This window comes from Falco naumanni, chromosome 9 (genome assembly GCF_017639655.2).
Source record: "Falco naumanni isolate bFalNau1 chromosome 9, bFalNau1.pat, whole genome shotgun sequence".
Lineage (NCBI taxonomy): Eukaryota > Metazoa > Chordata > Aves > Falconiformes > Falconidae > Falco > Falco naumanni.
Genome location: NC_054062.1, coordinates 6,801,927 through 6,822,942, shown reverse-complemented (window position 1 = coordinate 6,822,942; position 21,016 = coordinate 6,801,927). Strand labels below are relative to the sequence as shown.

The following is a 21,016-nucleotide window of genomic DNA, read 5'->3' as shown; positions in this document are numbered from 1 at the left end:
AATTTGGGACAGGGACTGGTTATTTCTGGGTCACCGGGCAGCGCACGGCGCAGCCGGGCCCCATGCCGGGCAAACCGGCTCGGTGCTACTACAGGAAAAATCAGTGAGCTGTTTCAATAGCAAACGGCTATCATCCTGTCCCCAAGTTGCTCAATTCCCTGTTTTCCAGTGAAAATAACACACAAGCCTTTTTTAAGGTAGTGAGCTTTATTTAGGAAATAAATAAAATTGTAAGAAAATATGAATGATTGTAATAAATACAGCACTTAAAATTACACAGCCATGACAAGTGTAATATTTTGAGGCGTTATTACTCCAGTGTGGTTACGGGGGCTAGGGCATTACTGGAAAAATAACTTTCTGTCCCTGAAAGAACATTTTAAACATGTAAGAGAGAAAAAGACAGAGAGAGACTCTGTGTGTGTGTGACAGCAAAGAATATTCAGTTCCTTCCCAACCAAACTTGATCGGTATTTCTTTATGGGGTGGGGCTTTTTTGACATTTGATACTTCATCACAACTAATTATTTTAAAGGATGCTGTCAAGATAGAAATCAGAGATTTGGCAAATCTCTTCATATGCTGGCAGTCAGGCTGGAGGTTAGTCCCAACACACAACACTTCACCAGCTCTGCTTGCCGGCTGCCATTCCCATGGTTTGCAAAATGTAAGTGGACAGTTTCTCCTTTCCCTTCTCACGCAGTGGGCGCAGCATGGTCTGTTGGCTTTGTGTTTTCAATTGGGACTTGGGAGATACCACGAAGGAGAAATGAATGAAGGAACTGCATAAAGGCCCTTCACTTGTACGTACACACCTGCCTCTGTCTGCGAGCTCGGCCCTTGGGTTGGTGGTACCACTGCTGTCCCACCCGTCCTGCGGAACAGCTCAAGCTGAGCTGCGACACGAGTTTGCTGGAAGTTCAGAAACTGCTGCACCAAACCCCAGCTCGACTCCACTCATCCTGGTTAGCTGGTGGTTAAGCAGGGAACAAAGAGGGCGATGCTCGGTGGTCTCTGGGAATAAGGCATAGCATTTGAACTTCACACACATCCAGATATTTCTGAGCTTGATTTGCTTATAAAAAAAATTAATTCCTTACCTCTATTTTTGAAAAAAAAAAATAAAAATCTAGCAGTTACTTCTATTTTAGCATGTGAAAAGACTTAAACATCAGAGTACATAAAAAGAACTAAGCAATAAAAAAAAAGATCAGTACTTTCTAGGAAGTCACTTGCCTTGAAGGTTCAGGAAGCAACAGAACACTTTAAAACAAAGCTACTGAGGGGTCCTTACCATGACCTGGACTGGCAGCACTGGACTTCCCAGGGGTTAACAACCCTCAGAGCTCAATGTCTGAAATGGGAAAGTCAAACAACTCCTGAAATACCAGAGGTGATTTCCCCAAGGCACAGTGTAATTTGGTCACCGATCCTGATGCAATAGAATGTCTCTTTTACAGAGCGCATAAATATAGGTCTAAAATAAATAGCAAGAAATAAATCATCCAGTATAAGGAATTCAAGCTACAAATGCTATCCACAACTCACTGCCTTCAAGGTCATCAATAGGCACAAACATAGACACCCGATCTGTGCCTCAGGGGAAGGAATCTGCCCTTGTCCCTGGTGGGGGAACAGCCAAAATCCCACAGCATGGCTGCCAGCCAGCGCAGTCTGACAGGTCCTCGCCTTGTACCCCCGGGAAAGGGAGCGGCACACGCTGCAGGAGGAATGGAAAGCTCAGCTTCAGCCCTGGCACCCCAGAAACCTGCAAAGCCAAGGGTGCTAGAAGGGAGCTTGGGCCGCCCTCCCTAGGCAGAATGACACCCACACCAGGGCCAGGTGTGAGAAAGAATGGTGCCTTGTTCCACAAGTGCATCTGCGGGGTTGGGGGGTGACCGTAACCTACATCTAAAGTGGGAGTATTGGCTGTGCTGATGAAATAATCACAGTTCTCACTCACAGTAGCGTACTCCGTGGGGCACTGGGCAAAGTACTCGGCATGCTCAGCAGTAGCTAACTCGAGCAGGCAGATTGCAGCTGATGTGAATTAACTCAGTGGAGCACAGGCTCAGGCTCTCTGATTTTGTGTGCACATGAAAACTAATACAAGGTCTCAAGCTGATGTGTGTGGGGTGTTTTCTTGTAAACTAATGAAATTCACCAGGTGATTTACCAGACAGCCATATTTCAAGTTATACTAATTTGTTTCTATAATGCATTTAAGGAAAAGCGTGTCTTCTTTCACATAGGCATATTTAGGTGACTGCAATTTGGACAAAGGGAGGAACATGGGACAGCCACTTGCAACATTCATATCATTCACTGGTCTCTGAAATGAAGCAGAAGTCAAGTCCGGGCGAAATGCATCAATAATATGTTCCCTGTTATTTTGGTCAAGCAACATAAATGTAACCTGAAAAACAAAATGCAGCAATGATGAGTTACTGAACTGAAAAATAAACCAGAAAATGTCAGAGACAGAAGTGAAAACGTGCTGCAAAAGCAGCTGGATGCTCTATCAATACCTAAATACAAATTACAACAAATGTTTTGCAACCTGCAAGGTCAGTTAATATGAACAAGGGAGATTGTAACAGTTTCCAGATGAAGTATTTAAAACTTTGCCACCCGTAAGGCAAAATTAAATGAAGTAAGGAATTATTTCTTGGTAGAGAACTGCACAGCCCAAAGACTTTTCTTTCCTCTCTCTCCTAACAACTTAAACCCTCTGAGTTTGGTTACAGTCATTACATTCATTCTGTTACTGTGGTTTGGAATCAAAAGGAACAGTTCAGTTGCCCGTACGCAAATACATAAAAGGCACAACCTAAATATCAGTATAGAATCTCCCCATCTCATTACCACTTTCATTAACTCACCGTTCTTTAGCTCTAAACGTGAAATGTATGTATTAATTTTTTAATCCAGTGAGGATTGAGAACTTTGATTTCTATTTTTGTTGGCCAGTAAATGGTGGTAAGGCTATTTGTACGAAAAGCTTACAGAACTATTACCACACAGAGGCAAGTGCTAGAACAGAGATCAGAACCCTGTGCTTACTTCCACTGCTTTTCTAACCATCATTGCCATTATCAGACTGCACTTACAAAATGAGGGGAAAAAAAAAAAAAAAAAAAAAGATCAGGCTCACAGAAGACATCTATGGCACGTTTGAAGTAGAATTCTAACCGCACATTTCCAACACTTGTGCTTCAGGCAGCAAACCATAATCCCCTCATAAACTGATATTATCTATGTAAGATAGAGCAAGAGCCAGGAAAAAATAGGTCTCTGGCTTTAGCCCAGGTGGACACAGGCTGGGATATATCAAACACCAGTATTCTGGTGTCTGAAAATCCTGCAAGGCAACACATGGAATGTCGGTAGGAGCAGCTTGCCCTGTGTGAAGTCACTCCATTCAGAGACAAATTATTACCCGGGATTGCAGTATAGCTAGCAGCCATCGGAGGGGAAAACGGGAAAGCACTGCCAACTTCCACTAAACTCCAGAGAAAACGTCCCCTTGTGTTCACCTGGAGAAGTGGGCTTATGCCGGGATCAGATATGAAAAGGTTGCCCTTCTTACCTTGTGTCTGAAAGGCCATGGGAGCAAAGCGTCGTAGTCTCCTTTCATGACAACAAAGAACAGGGACACGTGGGTTCCTTTGCCTGTCCCGTCCCCGTTCAGATAAACCCTCAGACAGACCTTGTATCCATACTTTGCAGTGTAGAAAGCTGAAAATCAGAACTCTTTGTTAGTAAAGCATCCTTTGGAAAAAGAAAACCATAATGAGTGTTCTGGCATAGGGGAAAAGATAGCGTATAATGGGTTTTGCTATCACAGAGATCAGAAAATACAAATCAGTACACTCTGGAGATTATAAGTGATGAAAATCCAGTGGCTGGAATGCTTTTAGTGCCTCACACTTCGGTGAAAACTACCTATTATTAGCCGCACAAGCATATTTTACCTAATCAAATTACTTTTCATATAGAAGGAAACTGCAGCAGAAAGCCAGTCAGTACCATCAGGCACCAAACTGGGGTTAGAAGAGATGGATCCAGCACATGTCAGGGCAAGTAGCTGCAGTGCAAGGCAAAATGCAAAACGAAAGCCCAGAACAGAACACAACTCTCTGGAAAAGCACATCACAGCTGCCCTGATTTACAGGCAGAGAGCCTGAGGTCTTTGCATAAACAGCATCTTAGTTTAAGGAGCTATTTTAAAAAAAAACTCCTGTCCACGTGAGCAGAAAGAAGCACCATTCTAGAGAAATAAGTAGGAACTAAGTGAGTTTTCTAAAGGACTGGGTTCTGCTAACACACGTATATGTCATGTGTTTTACCTGGTGAATACAAACTGACTGTTCTTCCAGTCACAGAGTCTTGTAACTTCCTGCCAACTTCTGTTATTTTCCACAGAAAGACCCCGTCGTAGGAAGCTTGCTCAGAGAACAGAAGACTCTTATGAAGGCTGCTCAGGCCTGCATCCTTCTGCGTCAGGCACCGGTGCAACTCTGCAATCTAGAAAAAACAGAGCAGTTCTCAATCAACCCCCTCTCTCCAGGCTGTTCTGCTGCAGAGGTAGCAGAATTGTTCTGTAGTCCTCATGTTCTGAAGGGTCTCCTTTTACTTGTTTTTTAAGTGACAGTTATGCGTTAATACATAAGGCAAACAACTGGATAGACGGTTGTTTGGTCCTCAAGGCGTAATGCTGCTTTAAGAGGATCAGTCAATTAAATAACTGTCTCGCTTGCTCACAGTCTGATCATGGCAAGCTCTGACATTCAAAACTCTCAGGAATACCTGGGCACCTAAACACACATTTAGATAACAAATATTTGAGATCCCCATTCAGAAATTTACCCAGAACACCAAAAGGATCCTGTAGATGTGTCCAGAACTTAACACTTCACAGCTCAAATTCCTGTGCCCATCCCTGTCCTGATCTCTACAGCACCTCTCACTATGTAAATATTCATTATCTATAGAACAAGCACACAGCCAGTGCTTATCATAACTGTTTACCTTCAGCTCAAGGCCTCGTATTATATTTTGATCAAGTTCACTCTGTCTCCGAAAGGCTGTGATTTCCAAGTTAGAAGTCTCTACCTCTTTATTGAGCACCGCCACAATATTCTCAAACACATGTAGCTTATTTTCTAGCTCAGAAATCACTTTCTCTCTCACAAGTTGTTGCAGAACAGATTCATCTTCAGAAACAGAAGATCCAGGGAAACAGTCTACTTCCAGATCCCCGTTGATTTCCAGCCCTACTGGGATCTGCAGATCAGAGATGCTTTTTCCTGCACCATTCACATTCAGTTTTGGCTGTGGGATGAAACCATGTGCAGCTTTGGCAGCAGTGCACAAGCTTGCCTTCAGTTGCTTAATGTGCTGCAGCAGAAGCAGCATGTGGGCCCCAACTGCAGTTTTTTCATGCTCCTTTATCTTCTCTTTGCTTCCCTGTAAGAAGACAACACTGTCAACACACTCTTCACACAACTACTGTAACTGGCCTGGGGCCAAATCAAACAACATCCCCTTTAACTTCCTGGGAGAGACAGAGGTAGAAAAACTGCAAGATACCGTCCCAGCCACATAGAAGCCAACTCTCAGAGGAGACATGGAGAGAGGGAAAGTAACAAGCCCTCTAATCATTAATAAGGCTATGTGTTCACATGTGTACACATGCTACACAAAAAGAACAATAACTGTATTAAATGGGATGCCAGGCAGAGTCCCAGCAAGATTCTCAAATAAGCCAATATTTAACACATATACTGTGCACAAAAGATGAGACATGGCAACAGACGCCAACTAAAATGCAAAGATGACCCGTTACTGTTTTAAGAGGCGTTACCCTGAAGGGAATATCCGAAACAGCATAGAACAGCGTACCTGATAAGCCAGCACAATTGTAACAAACATCTATTTTTATCTGAAGTGAATGTACAGTGCAGGATACAGAGTATCACTGGCTGAACTGCACCTTACACGCACGGTGCAACCACGGCAGTTCCAACACCACCTCTGCTGGTCTACTAAAAGTGGGTAGACTTTTCCTCTTTTCCTAAAGATATTATTTAAATCAAGGCCTACTACCTCAAACACAAAAGGCTGGCTAGACCGAAGGCACAGTGCTGAGTTGTGCACCACTTGAGACCTTCCTGAAGGCAGCCATTTCACTCACCCTAAATGAACAGCCTACTTCAGAAAAACGACATCCATCCTTGTTGATTAAGGGTGTAGAGCCGTTCTGTTGGGAGAAAAAAAAAAGTAAACAAAATAATCAAACACCAGTTGAAAGGGATGCTTTTATTTACCTATAAACAATTAGGGCACAATCCCAGGAGCTACAAATCAGGTTAATTCAAGTCAAGGCATTACCGCAGCTTACATTGTCCAACCAGCTTTGAAAACTCATTGGTAAATCAATCAAGGGTGTGGTTGATTGCACGCTTCTTGCATGCAGCCTGGCAGTTAAATGTCCATCTAACATAATGATATAACATCATTTAACAAACCACAGTGATTCCCCAGTAACAACTTCTCATAAATAAGATGCCAGTAAGCAAAGTGGCCCACCACAGGGGGTTACACCGTTCACACAGCCGCTCCAGCTCTCTTCCTCTTCTTAAAGAATTCACAGAAGAGCTGTGTCATGCAGCATGTCCTGGGAATGAACGGCAAAAGCCCTGACTGACTTTCAGATTTAGACCCCCTCCATAAGCAGAAGTTTGTCTCTTTAAATGCTCTGTTATACAGCATACTCCTCTTTTGCTCATGTAGGTCTCCCTGAATATTTGAAAGAAAATAAACACTTCCCCACTTTTGTAAGATTAATTGAGAAGATAATTCAACAAAGTTAACTGTGAGAGCGGGGAAGGGAAAATAGCCAGCAGAGCTATGTTTGGGTTTAAAAAGTGCCTAGATACAACTGCCATATCTAAAGATGTTCTCAGATGTTTATTTAATCTAAATGAACAAGTGATACTTTTATTAACTGAAATAAAGCTGTACTGCAGTCACTCATCTTTTACCTACCTTCTCCTTTGCTGGTGTTTCTGTTTGCACAGGGTTTTGGTCCTTACATAAATTGTCTTCACATGAATGTTCCTGTCATTAGCACAAGAAGAAAACAATTCAGTACGTTATTAAAATAACTGAGCATCTTTACCTACCTAGGAGTCTTTGAAACAAAGCTTGTATTTGGGAATGCTATTCCCATTTTACAGAAATTCAGGAATCTGGCAGACTTTTCTACAAGAAAGTCTGTGTTATGGAAGAAAAAGTTTACAGTATGTTTCTTGGTTTCTTCCTGGAAGGTGTGGATTTAAGGAAGGGTAACTTTCTCAGGAGCACTACAAGCTCTCCATGTGCAAAATCCTGTACCCCTGTCCAGAGAGTGCCTGCTTTGGGCCTCAATACACGACAGGCTGCAGAGTTCTCTGGCTTCTTTTTAGAGGAAATAACGTTCAGAAATTTGGGACTGAAGCACATCTGCTAAAAGCAGCTACTGCTGTCCCCTGTACAATGAATTGCAGACTCAAGAGGTTTCTCCAGCTATGCCTCTAAGCTGATTACTCTCCCTCTCAGCCCAGCAGGCATGCTCGGTGACGGATCTCCAGATGTGATACCTGTTAAGTGAGAGTACAAAGTGTGATGTTTCACTTACGGGGCCCAGAACTTTTGGAAACTACTTACAGATGCTTTGCAAGATTAACCATGGGAAATCTGATACAAGATGGGCAATGTACAGGTCTTGCGCAGTTCTAACCACAGTTATGTGCGTACACACACAGACAGACATGTATATATGCAATGACACGCAGGTGGATTACAGAACAGAAAGCAAACATACAGGAAACCCACATATAAACTCTTGCATTGACCTCACAGTCTGCTTAACATGCAGACCCTTCTTGCATCCTGCTTATTGACATTTTGAAGGCTGGAATCCAAATTTTCCATCACAATGTGCTAATGCAAAATGCATTACTGCTAACATGAGACTTCCTGCCTTTCTGGCTCCAAGAAAGGTAAAGTAATCCTCCTGCCATTGGTTCATGCAGCTGTAATGTGTGTATTCAAGACAGCAACTGTCAGCTTTCAGTTCATGCAGTTCAGGTGGGCTGTCTCTAGTATTTATAAACACCTTTCCTTGCATGCCAGTACACTTCCTATAGCAGTCTAGAAATCTTTTGATAAAGCCATTCCAGCAACCTTCAAGTCTCCCCTGCAAAGAGTCCTGAGGTTTCTCTTTTGATCCTCAGAAATACAGCGACAGTTTCTTCTCACTCTCTAACTCATTCTTATAATACCCTGTATCTTAGCTATTGCACAAAGCATGCCTTTATTTTCTTCCTTTCTGCTATGTGACTCCTTCAGATTACGGATTTCTTGAGGGGGACAGAGGTTGGTGAGAAGTTTATTTAAAATATGGAAATGCAAAAATCACAAAACCAGTAACTGAATGGCAAAGATGGAAAGAGTGAGAGCAGTGCACAAAACTTACTATTTGCTCCCAGAGAACTACAGATACATGGAATGCACACAAATAATCAAAATCCTTATGCCACGTAACTGCAAATTTAATAAAGCAGATCACGTAACCAGCAAAATTCCAATTCGACAAATACTAAGGGAGGCACAGAAAAATCAACATCTGAAGGCAAATCCCCTGTGTGGTTGCCAAGGTTTCCTAGCCAAAAAATTAATTAGATAATAGCTAACCAGAACGAGCGGGAGCAAAACAGTTCTTCATCGCAGGCAAATGAAGCCTACTGAGGTGGATCTGCAGTATCACAGACCTCTGAAAAGAGAAAGGTGCTCAGGGAACACTTGCACAGCTCAGGTTTCCTCCTCCAGCCTGCCTAGTGCACTTACAGAAGGCTGAAAGGGATTAAGTGTTGCCACCTTCTGGTATTTACTGTCTCCCCGAAACATACACTGGATTTAACACTGGTAAAACTGTGCCTGGGTTCAGATATTCTTCTCTCCTGTAAGAGTTAGTAAGATATAAAGAGCACGTGCAAAAGCTTCCCAAGAAGCATGTGTTAGCAAAAGCACCTTATTCTTACCCTGGAAGGACTGTTATCCCCCTGTCAATTAAATCTCACAGCTCAGTATTTGGAAAGGCATAAATTCATGACAGTTATGACTTGCTAAGCTATCCACTGCTATTTACTTCAGGCTTTTTGAGATATTCACAAACCTCCTGCCACGTTGTAGGTCTTAATATTCCAGGACAAAACTCCAAGGCTGGCAATTACTCTCTTTAAATCATCTGGAGGGTACAATATTCATTACGCTACACCCCAAAAGAGTGTTGCCCCAGCAACATTTTCTGTTATAATAGAGCCCACAGGGTCTGAAGTTAGGTGTGGTAGGGATGAGAATGTTTTCAGAGCTTTCAAATGGAAACACACAGAGCAGTGTTAGCATGGGGCATCTCTCATTCATGCTGCTATTGCTTTGTTCCAGGAGTTTTTAATTAAACATCCTAAACAACAGATGATATACCTCCATTATAAGGCTGAGAAGTGAGCCATGGAAGCTGTACCTCTGGCAATCTCTTCGTATAAGAACAGAGAATTTTCTATCATTTCTATCTGCCCCACCACACCATTTCCTTCTTCACCAACACAGAATAGTTTCCATTAGCTCCCTTTATGCCCTCAGACCACTCCCAGAATCTGGACCATGCTGCATCTACAAAAACGTGGGAAAATAAACAGCACCTTTTATTTAAGCTAAAATGAATGAATAAAGGCACTTAAAATCTGCAAGTCAGTAATGCATAACGTTGCCCTGCTATCATAATTTTGAGCATTGACTAAGAAAGTCTTTACTTTTAAGAAAGAATGCAACAGGTGTGGTAACATAAACTTAGAAGTTTGATGATCAACTACAAACTTAAGAAAAAAAGAAAAAAATTGTTTTCAAGAGGATTTTGAGCAAATGCTGGGGACAGGCTAGTGTTACCCTGTGTATATACATATATGTGCAGGCTATATACACATAGATTTCACAAGTCCCTGTCACAACATTAGGAAACACAAATTAAAAGTCAGAAATATAATAAAATATACAAAATACAAAATGATAAATTAAACAAAAATATGTTTAAATAGTCACCGAGAAATCTGCGGCAGATTCAGGGTACGGTCTTCCCGGTCCACATGGTCACTGCTGCAAACGTGGAGAGTTACACCTAATAGAAATACTATCTGACAAAATCCTGCCTTATGAGTTTGTGGGCAGTTTTATTTTGAATAAAATTACAGCCACTTTTAAGATCTCTTCCCTGCCACTGTCTGTGTTCTGCTTCTTACCTGTCTCGTACTGGGACACGTGCTTTGAGACAGGAGCTAAAACATGGGCTGCCCAAGTCCTGGATGAGCACACAGATATTTCCCCTCTCTGTTGTAACATCACAAGCAAACTCTCAAACAAAGCTCATTTTTCCCTCCAACACATGCATGGAAAAATTAGCAAACGCAGGAAAACTAAATATTCTCCAAGTGCAATAGCGTTCACAAATCAGAATGAAAAGTGTCATGATCGATTATTTAAACCATTAATATAAAGCCCTCGTTTGAAACGGAGAACTGTTCTTACTTGGTATTCACTGCTGGATAAGCTCCGCTTACACTTCTGACACATTGTCACATTATTAACACATCCATTTTCCAAATGATCTGCAAGTTTCTTTCTCATCACCATGTGTCCACAACCAGTGTGACAAGGGATTAAAGCATATTCACATAAGCTCTGATGCTCCTGGAAGTAAAAAGTTATAAACCAAAATGAAAACTGAATTTATCACATTTATCTATAAATAATAGATAAAAATTAGATAAAAAATAGGAAAAAATTACAAATCTATAAATAGTCTCCATTCTGCCAACCTAGATCTTTGCTTTGCGTTTCTTCTAAACTTAGGTAAAGTCCCGCTCCACAACATTACTCAGATTACTTGTGAAAAATTCACCAACTTTACTGGGGCATTTTTGTCAATTCTTAACTTAAAAAAAAAAACCACAACAAAACTTTTGAAAAATTTAAATATGAGGTTTCCCTTGAACTGTCTCTTCTCTAGTGCTTTTGTTTGAAAATACCATGATCCTGGTCCCAGCTTTTTTCCTTGTATTAGAAGATCCCTAACTTGTAGCCAGGGCTTTTTCAGGGTGGTTTTTGGGGGGTTTTTTGTGGGGTTTGGGGTGGGTTTTTCTGAGCACTAAGACCATCCTGCTCTGTCTGATAGGATGAATATGGTTAGTCTGCTGACATCTTTGCATAGGATAAAAGAATGGACATCCGACGCCTTCTATGCAACAATTAGGACACAATCCTTACCTATGTTCAGAATAACTTTTAAAACTTTTCCTTTTCAATATTTGCACCCTCTCTTCTCAACAAGGAAAAATATCAGCATTACTTCTTTCATAACATCCAACAGGTCTACTTTCAGATTCTTAAAAACACAATATTGCAATAAAAACTGTTTACTCTGACCTCTTTTCCTGAAGCTTCTGTAGACACTGTGTCACAACTGATTTTGTCTTTAAAGGGAGATGGCTGTCCCCTACAGAATAGGCTCAGAAATGCCAATTTCAATCACACGCCCAACTCTCAAATCAATTTTGCCATGTATTCATGCTGAGAGGGGCTCCAATTCTCAAAACCATGAAACTAAGCAAACGGGGTGAATTTTTCCTTAAAGAAGAATACGCTCAAACAGAAAATCTGTGCAAAATTAGCAAAGAAAATGCAGCAGCACCTCAGATGCTTATCAGATACACAGTCACACCAGGTACACAGAGGACTCCCTGTAACAAACGCAGAAAGACCCTCTGTTCCTACACCAGAGGACCAAAATAGAGCTGCTATAGTATCCGAATTATCTGCCTTTTTTCATTGTTCTAATTTGCATGGCAGGTTCACAAATCTTGCCTATTTAAATACTTTACCTGGGGCATTTCACATCAGGCTGAAAACAATGGTGAACACGTCCAATCAATAGGAGTAATTTAAGCAGGAGGAAATTATTACTCTTATAAAAACATACTAAGGATATTGCCCATAACAATATTCTGGAGTCAGATGTATTCTGGTCTAGCAAAAGCGGCCTGTACCATCTTTGCATGTAAATAGTAAGTAAACCCAAGGGAAAAAAGAATCATAGTTGATGTAAATTTGTGCAACATTAATTTCACAGTCATTCATGAAGTTCTGGATTTAGTCAAAGCCCTACTGAAGTTAATAGCGTGGGTTTAGATACCCTGTTGGCATAAATCATGATACCTTCGCTGATTCTAATCACGTTGCTTAATTTGTGTTTGCTGAGAACTCAGTTTCATTGTCTTTCTGTCCCCACTCAAGTAAGAGTGCATGTTAATTTAGATAAACTGCCTTTAAACATACTTCAAAATTTTTCATGGTACCAGACCAACTGCATCCAAGGGTCACACAGTGTACTTTTAGTTCAGAAATCTCATTATTAATGGCAGCATCACCAAAAGCCTGGAAAGTAAACACAGTAAGGAAAAAAAACACTGGTCAGAAAGTACTCCAGCATGCATTCTTGACATAGGAATAGAGTGACTTTATCGAAATTGCAGATCTTGATAAATCCCTTATTATTTTTTTAATTTATTGTACTGCCATAAGACTCTCTAACCTATCAAGTTAATCTTAGTGTAGTAGAAGCCCAAATAATTATGAAATAATTTCTTTCTTACAGTTCAAGAATAAACTATTTGACGTGATATAATTTTCCTGAAAACATGCCTAGCCAACTACAGCTATTATTTTAAGTTTCTTTTCACGGAAGCCTGAAATATGTCACATGCAATGAATGTGCTGACAGGACCCGAACTATAGGGTGCTGCCATGTGCCATGCTTAAAGAATGCGTTTCATTATCGGAGTCATTAACACCTCCTAAACGTGCTGCAGAGAGGACTTGAGACTGTTCTGCAGTGAGAGTACATTTCTCAGACCATGGCTGTTTCCATTTAGTATGGCACCGTGTACTAAAGAAATGTGAACCATATGTGAGTGGGGGTTTTTTTTGCACTACGTAGATCTTTTCATTATGTTAACCATGAAGAACTGTACAATTACCATGTAAATTATGAAACACTACACACTTTTACTATTATATCTTGCACAATCAAAACTGACACAAGAACAAGCCCTATTAAAGTTATTGGCATGTTTTTAGGTACTCTAAGTACACAATATGGAGGACTGCAGATTTCCCATGTAACAACACAGAGCAAGGAAAGAACTGGGGGGTGGGAAGCTTTAAAAATAGAGGCAGGAAAGCATTTACAAATTATGCCCACATTTCAATAAAGTTACTGAAATTCTACGCAAGGAGCTAAAAAAATAAGCAAACAATTATCAGAATCAACATTCCTGTGTTTTTTTAATCTAGATACAAGATGTTTGTACTTACCTACATTTGCCGTATTAAATCACACAAAAGCAGCACAGCCAATGCTACGAATAGTAATGAGTTACATTTCCATATGAAGAGTCTCACTGAAATTAATTTCCTAATCTCAACCTGCAAGCAAATTCCAGAACTTTGCACACAAACTGCAAACAACTCCACAAACAAGGAATTAAAAAATAATCATGTAGGGTGTACAAAACCATGCATGGCTCCACCTGCATACATGGAACAGTTTATGCACTAAGCTAGCAATCAACATACAATTAGTGAAAGCACCCCAGCCTCATCCTCTAAAACATTCTAGTCTAATTTATGAGCAAAATCAAAAAGAAGAAATTCAATTTATCAGGCACATGGTGGCTTTTCCCTCCTGTGTCATAACAGAAAAACTCCAGGAATTTCCTGACATTACAAAATAGATCATTTGAAATATACTGAACTACAGGGTCAGTCCCAGCAGCACATGCATTTCTTACTGTTTTGTGCATTCCCTGTGCTTTTTCTTTCACACTTGTAGTTGCTAAATCATTAAAGACACTATTCGGGTAAAAAACAAGACAGGAAATCCTCATATCTTCTTTTATCTGCACAGGCCACTGCTTCTAAATATTCACCTGAACCTCTGCCCTCTTACCTGGGCACATGAGTTTGCACAGAACTTCTTTAGGGACCTGAGTCAGACCCCCATACAGTAAATGAAACGACTCTCACTGACATTGAAGTGCTCCAGGTCAAACAGAAAATATTTCTGATTTGATATATTGCAGTTGCACATCTCCCTTCTTTCATTTTAGCCATTTCAAAGGAAGATGTTGATGCAGGTGCTGCTGATGTTGATCACGAGTGGCTGTTGTGGCACACATACCTGCCCAGACCTGCCTGCCCCACAGCTGGCTGTGTCCTACCATATCCCATCCAAAAACCCCTGCCAGACGCACTCCCCTTGGCACTCTGACCCAGACAATGTCTATCTCATGGCTTCCTCCAGCTACAGGAGGACTCTGGTCCACAACTCATGTGAGCAGGAAGATCAACTAGCAACAAGTTTAACAAACAGATCCATCTGACTAAAAGCTTCCCAGGATAAATCCAGCAGTTCTTTCTCTCCAGCTAAGGCTGGCCCTCTGCAGCAGGACCAGGGTCTACAGTTACTCTAACACAGCCACGAGTGGTTTGTGTTCAGTTCAGAGCAGAGAACTGTCCTCTAAGCCAAGCTCATGAGTGACAGCAGACAGGGTGTGAGCAGAGGCTTGGGAGGATGCCCCCACTCCTCTGACTGCCGTGACAGATGCAGATGCTCAGTAACTGATGCTGATGAACAGCACCATGGTAAAACGACATATACATTGCATAGGAAGGAATCGTAAATCCAAAGTGTAACAGGGAAGGGATGGGAGTTACCACAGAAATAGATCATGGCATGAGATAAAGCAAATACACATCCTGATAGGGCCTTACTTTTCCTTGTGTAGGTATCTTACATAAAATACAAACACATAAACAGATAGCATAGGCAATAAACACTAAACAAAACCACTTCAAAGGTAAAGCCAAGATTATCAGGAACACATATAAAGAATAAACCTGCTAAATGATTTTCATTATTTATGTTGTTTACAAACTCCAACCATTTGCTATAAGTTGATCTGCATAGGCAGATTCTCATGCTTTCATGGTGATTGACTTCATCTGGACACTCAACAGGGATAAGAATCTGCCCAGGCAGATCAGCTTGCAAGAGTGGGGCCCTGTTTACAACAACCCAGCCACAGTTTTTGCAGAAAGTCCCAGCAGACTTGGTGAGAATCCCACAGCAGAGAAATCCCAAAGTTACAAGAGAACTAACAGTCAACACAGAATAAAAAGTTCATAAGGGTTTAGCTCTACCTATCTGTGGTTACACGATGTATGAAATTCTGTTACTGGGAAATTCATTGCAGAACGGAGGATTTTTTCCGAGATTAAGTGCAGATTCATTATTCTGCTGCAGCCACTTCCTAAACTTTGTCTTTTACCTCACTGCCAGCTGCCTATTGGGTTTCATTTTTCCCTAAAAAATGTAGACAGAACGTGTGTCTCTTGGTATTCCTGCACGTAACCAGAAAGGAAGGAAAAAGACGAGCTGGGACTGAGCCCTACAGCCCAGTTAGTATTCAGGATATAGAATAATGCAGCTGTCAGCCTGGAAAATCACACAACAGCAAAAGAGATCGGCACCACTAAATTCCAGATGAAACATTTGCCAGTGCACAGCTTCTATCAGCTATTATGTTTCAGCTCTAGTTTTTCCACTGTTTCCCCTGATACCTGACTGTCAAAATCCTTCTCCGGCAATTTAGCCAGCTAACTGACACCCTGGCTTTTTTTCCTAGGGATGCTCCACCTGTAAGTCTGGTAACAAGTTTGAAGGGTACAGAGAAGGGTATGAGATTGGAAAATCCACTAGGATACTTAATAAGGATAGTAATTACAGCTAAAACATACTACTACAAGTAGGAAAGCAACAGTTTCTTTTGAGACAATAAAAAGTTAATTATATGGTAGAGTGTGGGATTATATGTTGCAGAACCTGACAGACTTGGAAAGCCCTAAGGCTGCCATTATACTTTTTAAAATCAAAAACTGTGGGAAATCCAAACAACTAAAGCATAAGTTAAAAAGTGTAGCTGTCAGTTGCTATCTCATTTTATATTACTGCTGCCTAAACTGTAGCCCAATGATGACTATAGAGTAGTCCAGAGAATGGTTAATGATAGATTAATGAACTGTGAACTACAACTTACCCTTTCTTCTGCCAATAGGCTTCCCTCACCTAAAGTGCTGGGATCTTCCTCTTTACATTTCTGGCAAATTGCATTTTTATTGTTTCTGGCAACAAGAAGAATGAAATAACAATCAGCTGGTGTACTGTAGTTTAGGAGGTCTTTGTATAGACACTGACACAAACAAAACCATGGAAATTGTAATTTCCGTTCAAAATCCATAGTTCTTGATCATCAAAGCGCCAATCCTTGAACACACTGACATCAAATAAAATCCTGCTGTTCTATTCCTCAAGACTATGACTAGGCCCATAAATCTTATCTGTATTTCAGCAAAATAAGAGCAGCGTAGATCATACAAAAGAATAAAGATGGAAACCTATTTATCTCATGAATTATGCAAGAACACCACATAGGAAAGTTAACATGAAAACTAAACTCTTTTAAAACACAGACAATGCCCATTTTCCCAAAATAGATATATAGACTTCAAATTACAAAGACATAGTAAAACTGGTGCAGAATTGAGTTCTAGAAGTTAACACCCTGCTGCAGCTAAAAAAGATTTTTATCTCCTCTCAAAGTATTTAGCATAAAGTTTTACAGAGGAAAAGGCAAAACCAAAACTTTACTTCAGAGGTGTTTCATTGCCAGTGCTATTTAGCATCCAGACAAGTAATGAACCAACACAGACCAGGAAGCTCATCAGAAAAGCATCCATCCAACCAGAGCATAACTGATTTCAAACTGTACAAGTTAGCTTGTTTGAGCCAGTTTCCTGTTTGTGCTGTAAGGACAAACTAGTGAGAAGATAAAACAATTCTGGTTATGTTCTGCTGACAGTTTTATGAATTTGCGGTTTAAGTTGCTTCATTAAGGGGCTTTGTTCTACATTGACAGTAACGGATTTATGCAAGTTGGTCAAACACATTAATTTCAACACATTTTTACATTATTATACACTGATTTTCAAATCACATGTGGCCAGTGCATTGATGCAGCTTTTCAGGTGGCCCACACTGCGATGAGAGCTGGGCCTGCACAAACTGGCATGCACAAACTAGCTTACTAACAACATCCAGGAGGAAGCGTAGTAACAGGCATGACACTTACTTAGGCAGTACTAAAGCCCAGTCTGGATCTTGACAGCTGCTGTTTTCCAAAACGTCAAAGCTCAAACTGCAATGCAATTTCACCTCTCACCTGCAGGGCAGCCATACCCTTTTCCAAAGGCTCTGGATCAAGGTGTAAGTGTTGAAAGAAAAGGTAGGACAGAAGCAGCTAATGGATCAAAGCAAATTCCCACCCAGCTCCTGGTTTTCAGGTTGTCTGGGACAATGGCTGTCACGGTTTGTCACAAATGGCACAGCACCTTAACATGTAGTGAGTGGCCCAGCTGAGTTACTAAAAATAAAACTTTAAGACAATGTTTATTAAAATCCTGTAACCTCACTTATTAAAGGAGTGTGGAGTCCCGTGAAAGTATTAAGTCAGCCTTGTACTAGTTCTTCAAGGTTGAATCAGAATCATTCCCTCACACTTACAGATAGGAAAACTGACTTCTGCCAAGCCCAGTAATCCAGCCATCCCCACCCTGTTGACTTCCACACTGGAAAAAAGGAGGTAGAGAGCACCCTGCACGCCACCCCAGGTAAGTACTTCTCAACGGTAAAACGACTGCGGCACAGCGGGCTGAGTAGCCACAGACTCATCTGCTGAGCACAGCGGTGTGACACAGCTCTCGGGAGCGTATGCAGCCACAGACTCTGCCACAGCAGCGTGACCCTCTGGAGCCAGGACCTACCGTACAATCCAGGAGAGGCAGGCGGAGCAGTACCTATGGCCGCAGAGCGTTTGCAGGGCTTTCTTCAGAATGTTATTACAGTTGCTGCACAGGTACTTCTGATCGGGCGCATCCTCACAAATGTTAGTGGGATATCCGAAAGGAAATTCATTCTCATCAGGAGAAGAGCCAGGGACATCCTGAGAGCCTCTGGTTGTTTTCTCAGCCATCTGAAGTAAACTGTCAGGGATAAGGAAAAAAAATAGGCGCTCAAACAAGCAGGCACAGGCTCACTTTGATGTGAGAGAATGTATCAGGCATCAAAGTCCACGAGCAGCTCCAAACCTGTGCAGTAACCTAGCGATCTGTTTAATCGAGTCTACAAGTGACATGTGTGACTAAATGTCACCGTGGGGTTTGACTAGGTACCTGCAGGAAATTACTGTAGAGATTTAAAATTTCCCTCAAACACAACTTGAAAATGGTCAATATATTACAATAAGGGGCTGGGGTTTTCTTTCCAGAGTTTTTTTACCTTGTAGAAAGATTAAGTAAATATTGCCATCATCTTAGAGCTACAATCCCATCGGTTCACATCACACACAATTATTTCCTGTAGAGTAAATCCCCAACCACCTTCAATTCCCAGCAGCCAAAATTCGTGATTATGCTTCACAGATGCAGAAACCAAGCAACTGATGTGTTTGCAGTGACTTTCCTGAAGTCACAGAGCAACTGGTGAAACGAAAAAGGAAATCTTAAGTCCACAAAGTACTTAAACGCTTGTGCTCTTACCAGATACGCCTTGAGCCACATGTGCCAAGGTGTCATGCACATTCAGTGTAAGGTTTAGTTACCAAGAGCTGTGCAGTTGAGTATTTTTGAAAAAGCAACAAAAAACGATTGTGGTGTCTCCACAGTCACTTGGGAAGTTCAGGAAGGCTTTTCACCCAGGGGCCTGGTACAGTTTGATCACAGTAATGCCTTTATAAATCTATTTTTTTGCCCGTATATAGTTTGATCACAATGCCTTTATAAATCTATTTTTTTGCCCGTATACAGTTTCATTACAATAACACCTTTATACATCTATTTTTTTCCCCATAATGGTACTGACACACAATAACCCAGCTCAGTATTACCAAAATCAACACTGACTAATAAAGTCTCTGAAAAAAATGAAGCACAAGGCTGCCTAGGCCAGGCACAGGACAGGGCACACCCTGGATTTAACACACTCCTCTCTGGACAAACAGCATGTTCAGTGGCCTGGTATCGCCAATTCCCTTGGCTTCTCCAGACGTGTGCTGGGGAGCTCAGCACCACTGCAGGGGCTGCCCCATCCGCCCAGAACCGTCAATTAAAAAGCAGTGACACTACAGGCACAGCCGGCGGGCTGGTGCCCGGTGAGGAGGCGGTAGACCAGCCGCCCGGCTGAGGAGGGGGCAGACGAGCTGCCCGCCAGCTTCTGCCGTGCCCGCGGAGCCCGTGGGGCAGCAGCCCACCCGCGGGGGCCTGACACCGGTGACACCGGCAACCCCGGCACCACAGCAGCCTCAGGGCACGCCATCCCCAGCTCAGCAGGGCACAGGGGCGGCAGCGAGGGCGGCCAGCACCCCCGGGGGCCCCCCCACACCCTCCGGCTGCCCCCCGGGGGCCGGGCCCGTGCGCCCGGGGAGGCCGCGGGCGGTCTCCCCTCAGCGGGGCCGGGCGCGGCGGCGGGCGGGAGGCGCCCAGGCCGCGGGCGGCTGAGGCGGGGCCCGCGCTCCCCCTCCCGCGCCCCTTACCTGAGCCCGCCGGCGCCGGGCCCGCGGCCTGAGGGGGCGGCGGGGCGAGGGGCCGGCGGTGGGGCGGGGCCGGTGCCTGCCCCGGTGGAGGCCGGCCGTGCGGTGCCGCAGGCGGGGGAAATGCAGGCGGCCGGCTCGGCGGAATCTGGGCGACTGCTGCCTCGCTCCGGCCGGGAGGAGCGGGGAAGGAAAGGCGGCCCGGGGGCCGGGGGGAGCCGGCCTTCCCCCGCCCGGGGCAGCGCGGCCCGGCTCCGGGCGGCGGCCCGGGCCTCGGGAGCCTGAGCGGCACCGACCCGCCGGGAGGACATTCCCCCGGGACAGCCGGCATGGAAGGTGCGCTTGGCTGACCTGTCCCTGACACAGCCGCTCACAGCGGCGGTGACCCGACCCTGTCACTCAGCCAGCAATCATGCCTGCCCCGAGCACGATGGCAGGGAAAAACGCCCTGTCTGACCCCCTGTCCCCCCTGCCCCCGGGAGCCGCAGCCTTGCCCTCCGCACCCCACCGAGAAGCCCCCCGACTGCCCCCGACGCCGGCACTGACACCCCCCCCCCCGCCCCAGCTAGCACAGGGCAGGTAATACATGCAAAACCTTCTCGGCTGCTCGCAGCGCGGTAAAGATTTCTACAAATGAAAGTTTCGCTCTCAGAAGGTCCTCTTTTCCCCCTGAAATTTCACTATGAAATCACACACTGTAACGCTGTCTGCCAGGATTCGCTTAGAAGAGAGAAAGTTGCAAGCTGCAAATGTGTCAGCTCTTCCTCGGGAAAGAAACTTGGGGAATACCGCTCTGGGGGGAGTCCTAGCTGCAAATTAAAAATAAAAAGTGGAGGTGGTTCTCTAGATGCTTCACTTGGCTCATTGCTCCACCACATTTACAACTATGTTTGCATCCCGGTGCCTTGTGACTGCAGGGAAGCTGCTGGGGCGGTTATTGCTCATCAGCATCAGCCTGAGAGCTTCCCATGGTGTGTGCACAGGTAATAGCTCCACATCTGGAACAGCTGCCTTGGGCAACTGCCCCCTCACCATCATTCCAGATTACCGATCGCAACACCAAACAGACTGGAGCTATGTTGGATAATCAATGAGAAGGATGCTTCTGGCATCAAGACATAGCCCTCCTTCAACTGTAGTATACTGTAGTGCTTTGTTGCATTGCTAAGAGAAATATTGGAATTAATTATGGAACTTTTTTCCCCTCACACTGTTAT

At 43.2% G+C, this 21,016-nt stretch overlaps 1 protein-coding gene across 3 annotated transcripts; it reads right to left on the bottom strand.

Annotated features, from left to right (window-relative positions):
• Positions 1 to 499: 499 nt before the first annotated feature.
• TRAF1 (TNF receptor associated factor 1) lies at positions 500 to 20,005 on the bottom strand. Of its 3 annotated transcripts, XM_040607014.1 has the most exons (11): positions 19,803 to 20,005; positions 18,037 to 18,255; positions 16,254 to 16,338; positions 12,433 to 12,531; positions 10,627 to 10,788; positions 7,051 to 7,122; positions 6,197 to 6,262; positions 5,032 to 5,469; positions 4,350 to 4,527; positions 3,590 to 3,738; positions 500 to 2,416 (listed from the first exon to the last, which is right to left on the bottom strand). In XM_040607014.1, the coding sequence occupies exons 2-11, from the start codon at positions 18,243 to 18,245 to the stop codon at positions 2,201 to 2,203; spliced, it is 1,674 nt and encodes a 557-aa protein (XP_040462948.1). In that variant the 5' UTR covers positions 18,246 to 18,255; positions 19,803 to 20,005; the 3' UTR covers positions 500 to 2,200. The 3 variants fall into 3 exon arrangements, with proteins under 3 accessions (XP_040462948.1, XP_040462949.1, XP_040462950.1); XM_040607015.1 differs by lacking the exons at positions 16,254 to 16,338; positions 19,803 to 20,005 and having other exon boundaries at positions 18,037 to 18,144; XM_040607016.1 differs by lacking the exons at positions 10,627 to 10,788; positions 12,433 to 12,531; positions 16,254 to 16,338; positions 18,037 to 18,255; positions 19,803 to 20,005 and adding an exon at positions 9,529 to 10,620.
• Positions 20,006 to 21,016: the final 1,011 nt, after the last annotated feature.

Bases quoted from the DNA above. Each gene is read 5' to 3' on its own strand.
- TRAF1 (XM_040607014.1), bottom strand. From the start codon at position 18,245: ATGGCTGAGAAAACAACCAGAGGCTCTCAGGATGTCCCTGGCTCTTCT. The intron at 16,339-18,036 runs GTAGGTCCTGGC...TCTTGTTGCCAG, and splicing joins TGCCTCTCCTGGATTGTACG to AAACAATAAAAATGCAATTT. The intron at 2,417-3,589 runs GTAAGAAGGGCA...TTTGTTTTTCAG, and splicing joins CATGGCCTTTCAGACACAAG to GTTACATTTATGTTGCTTGA.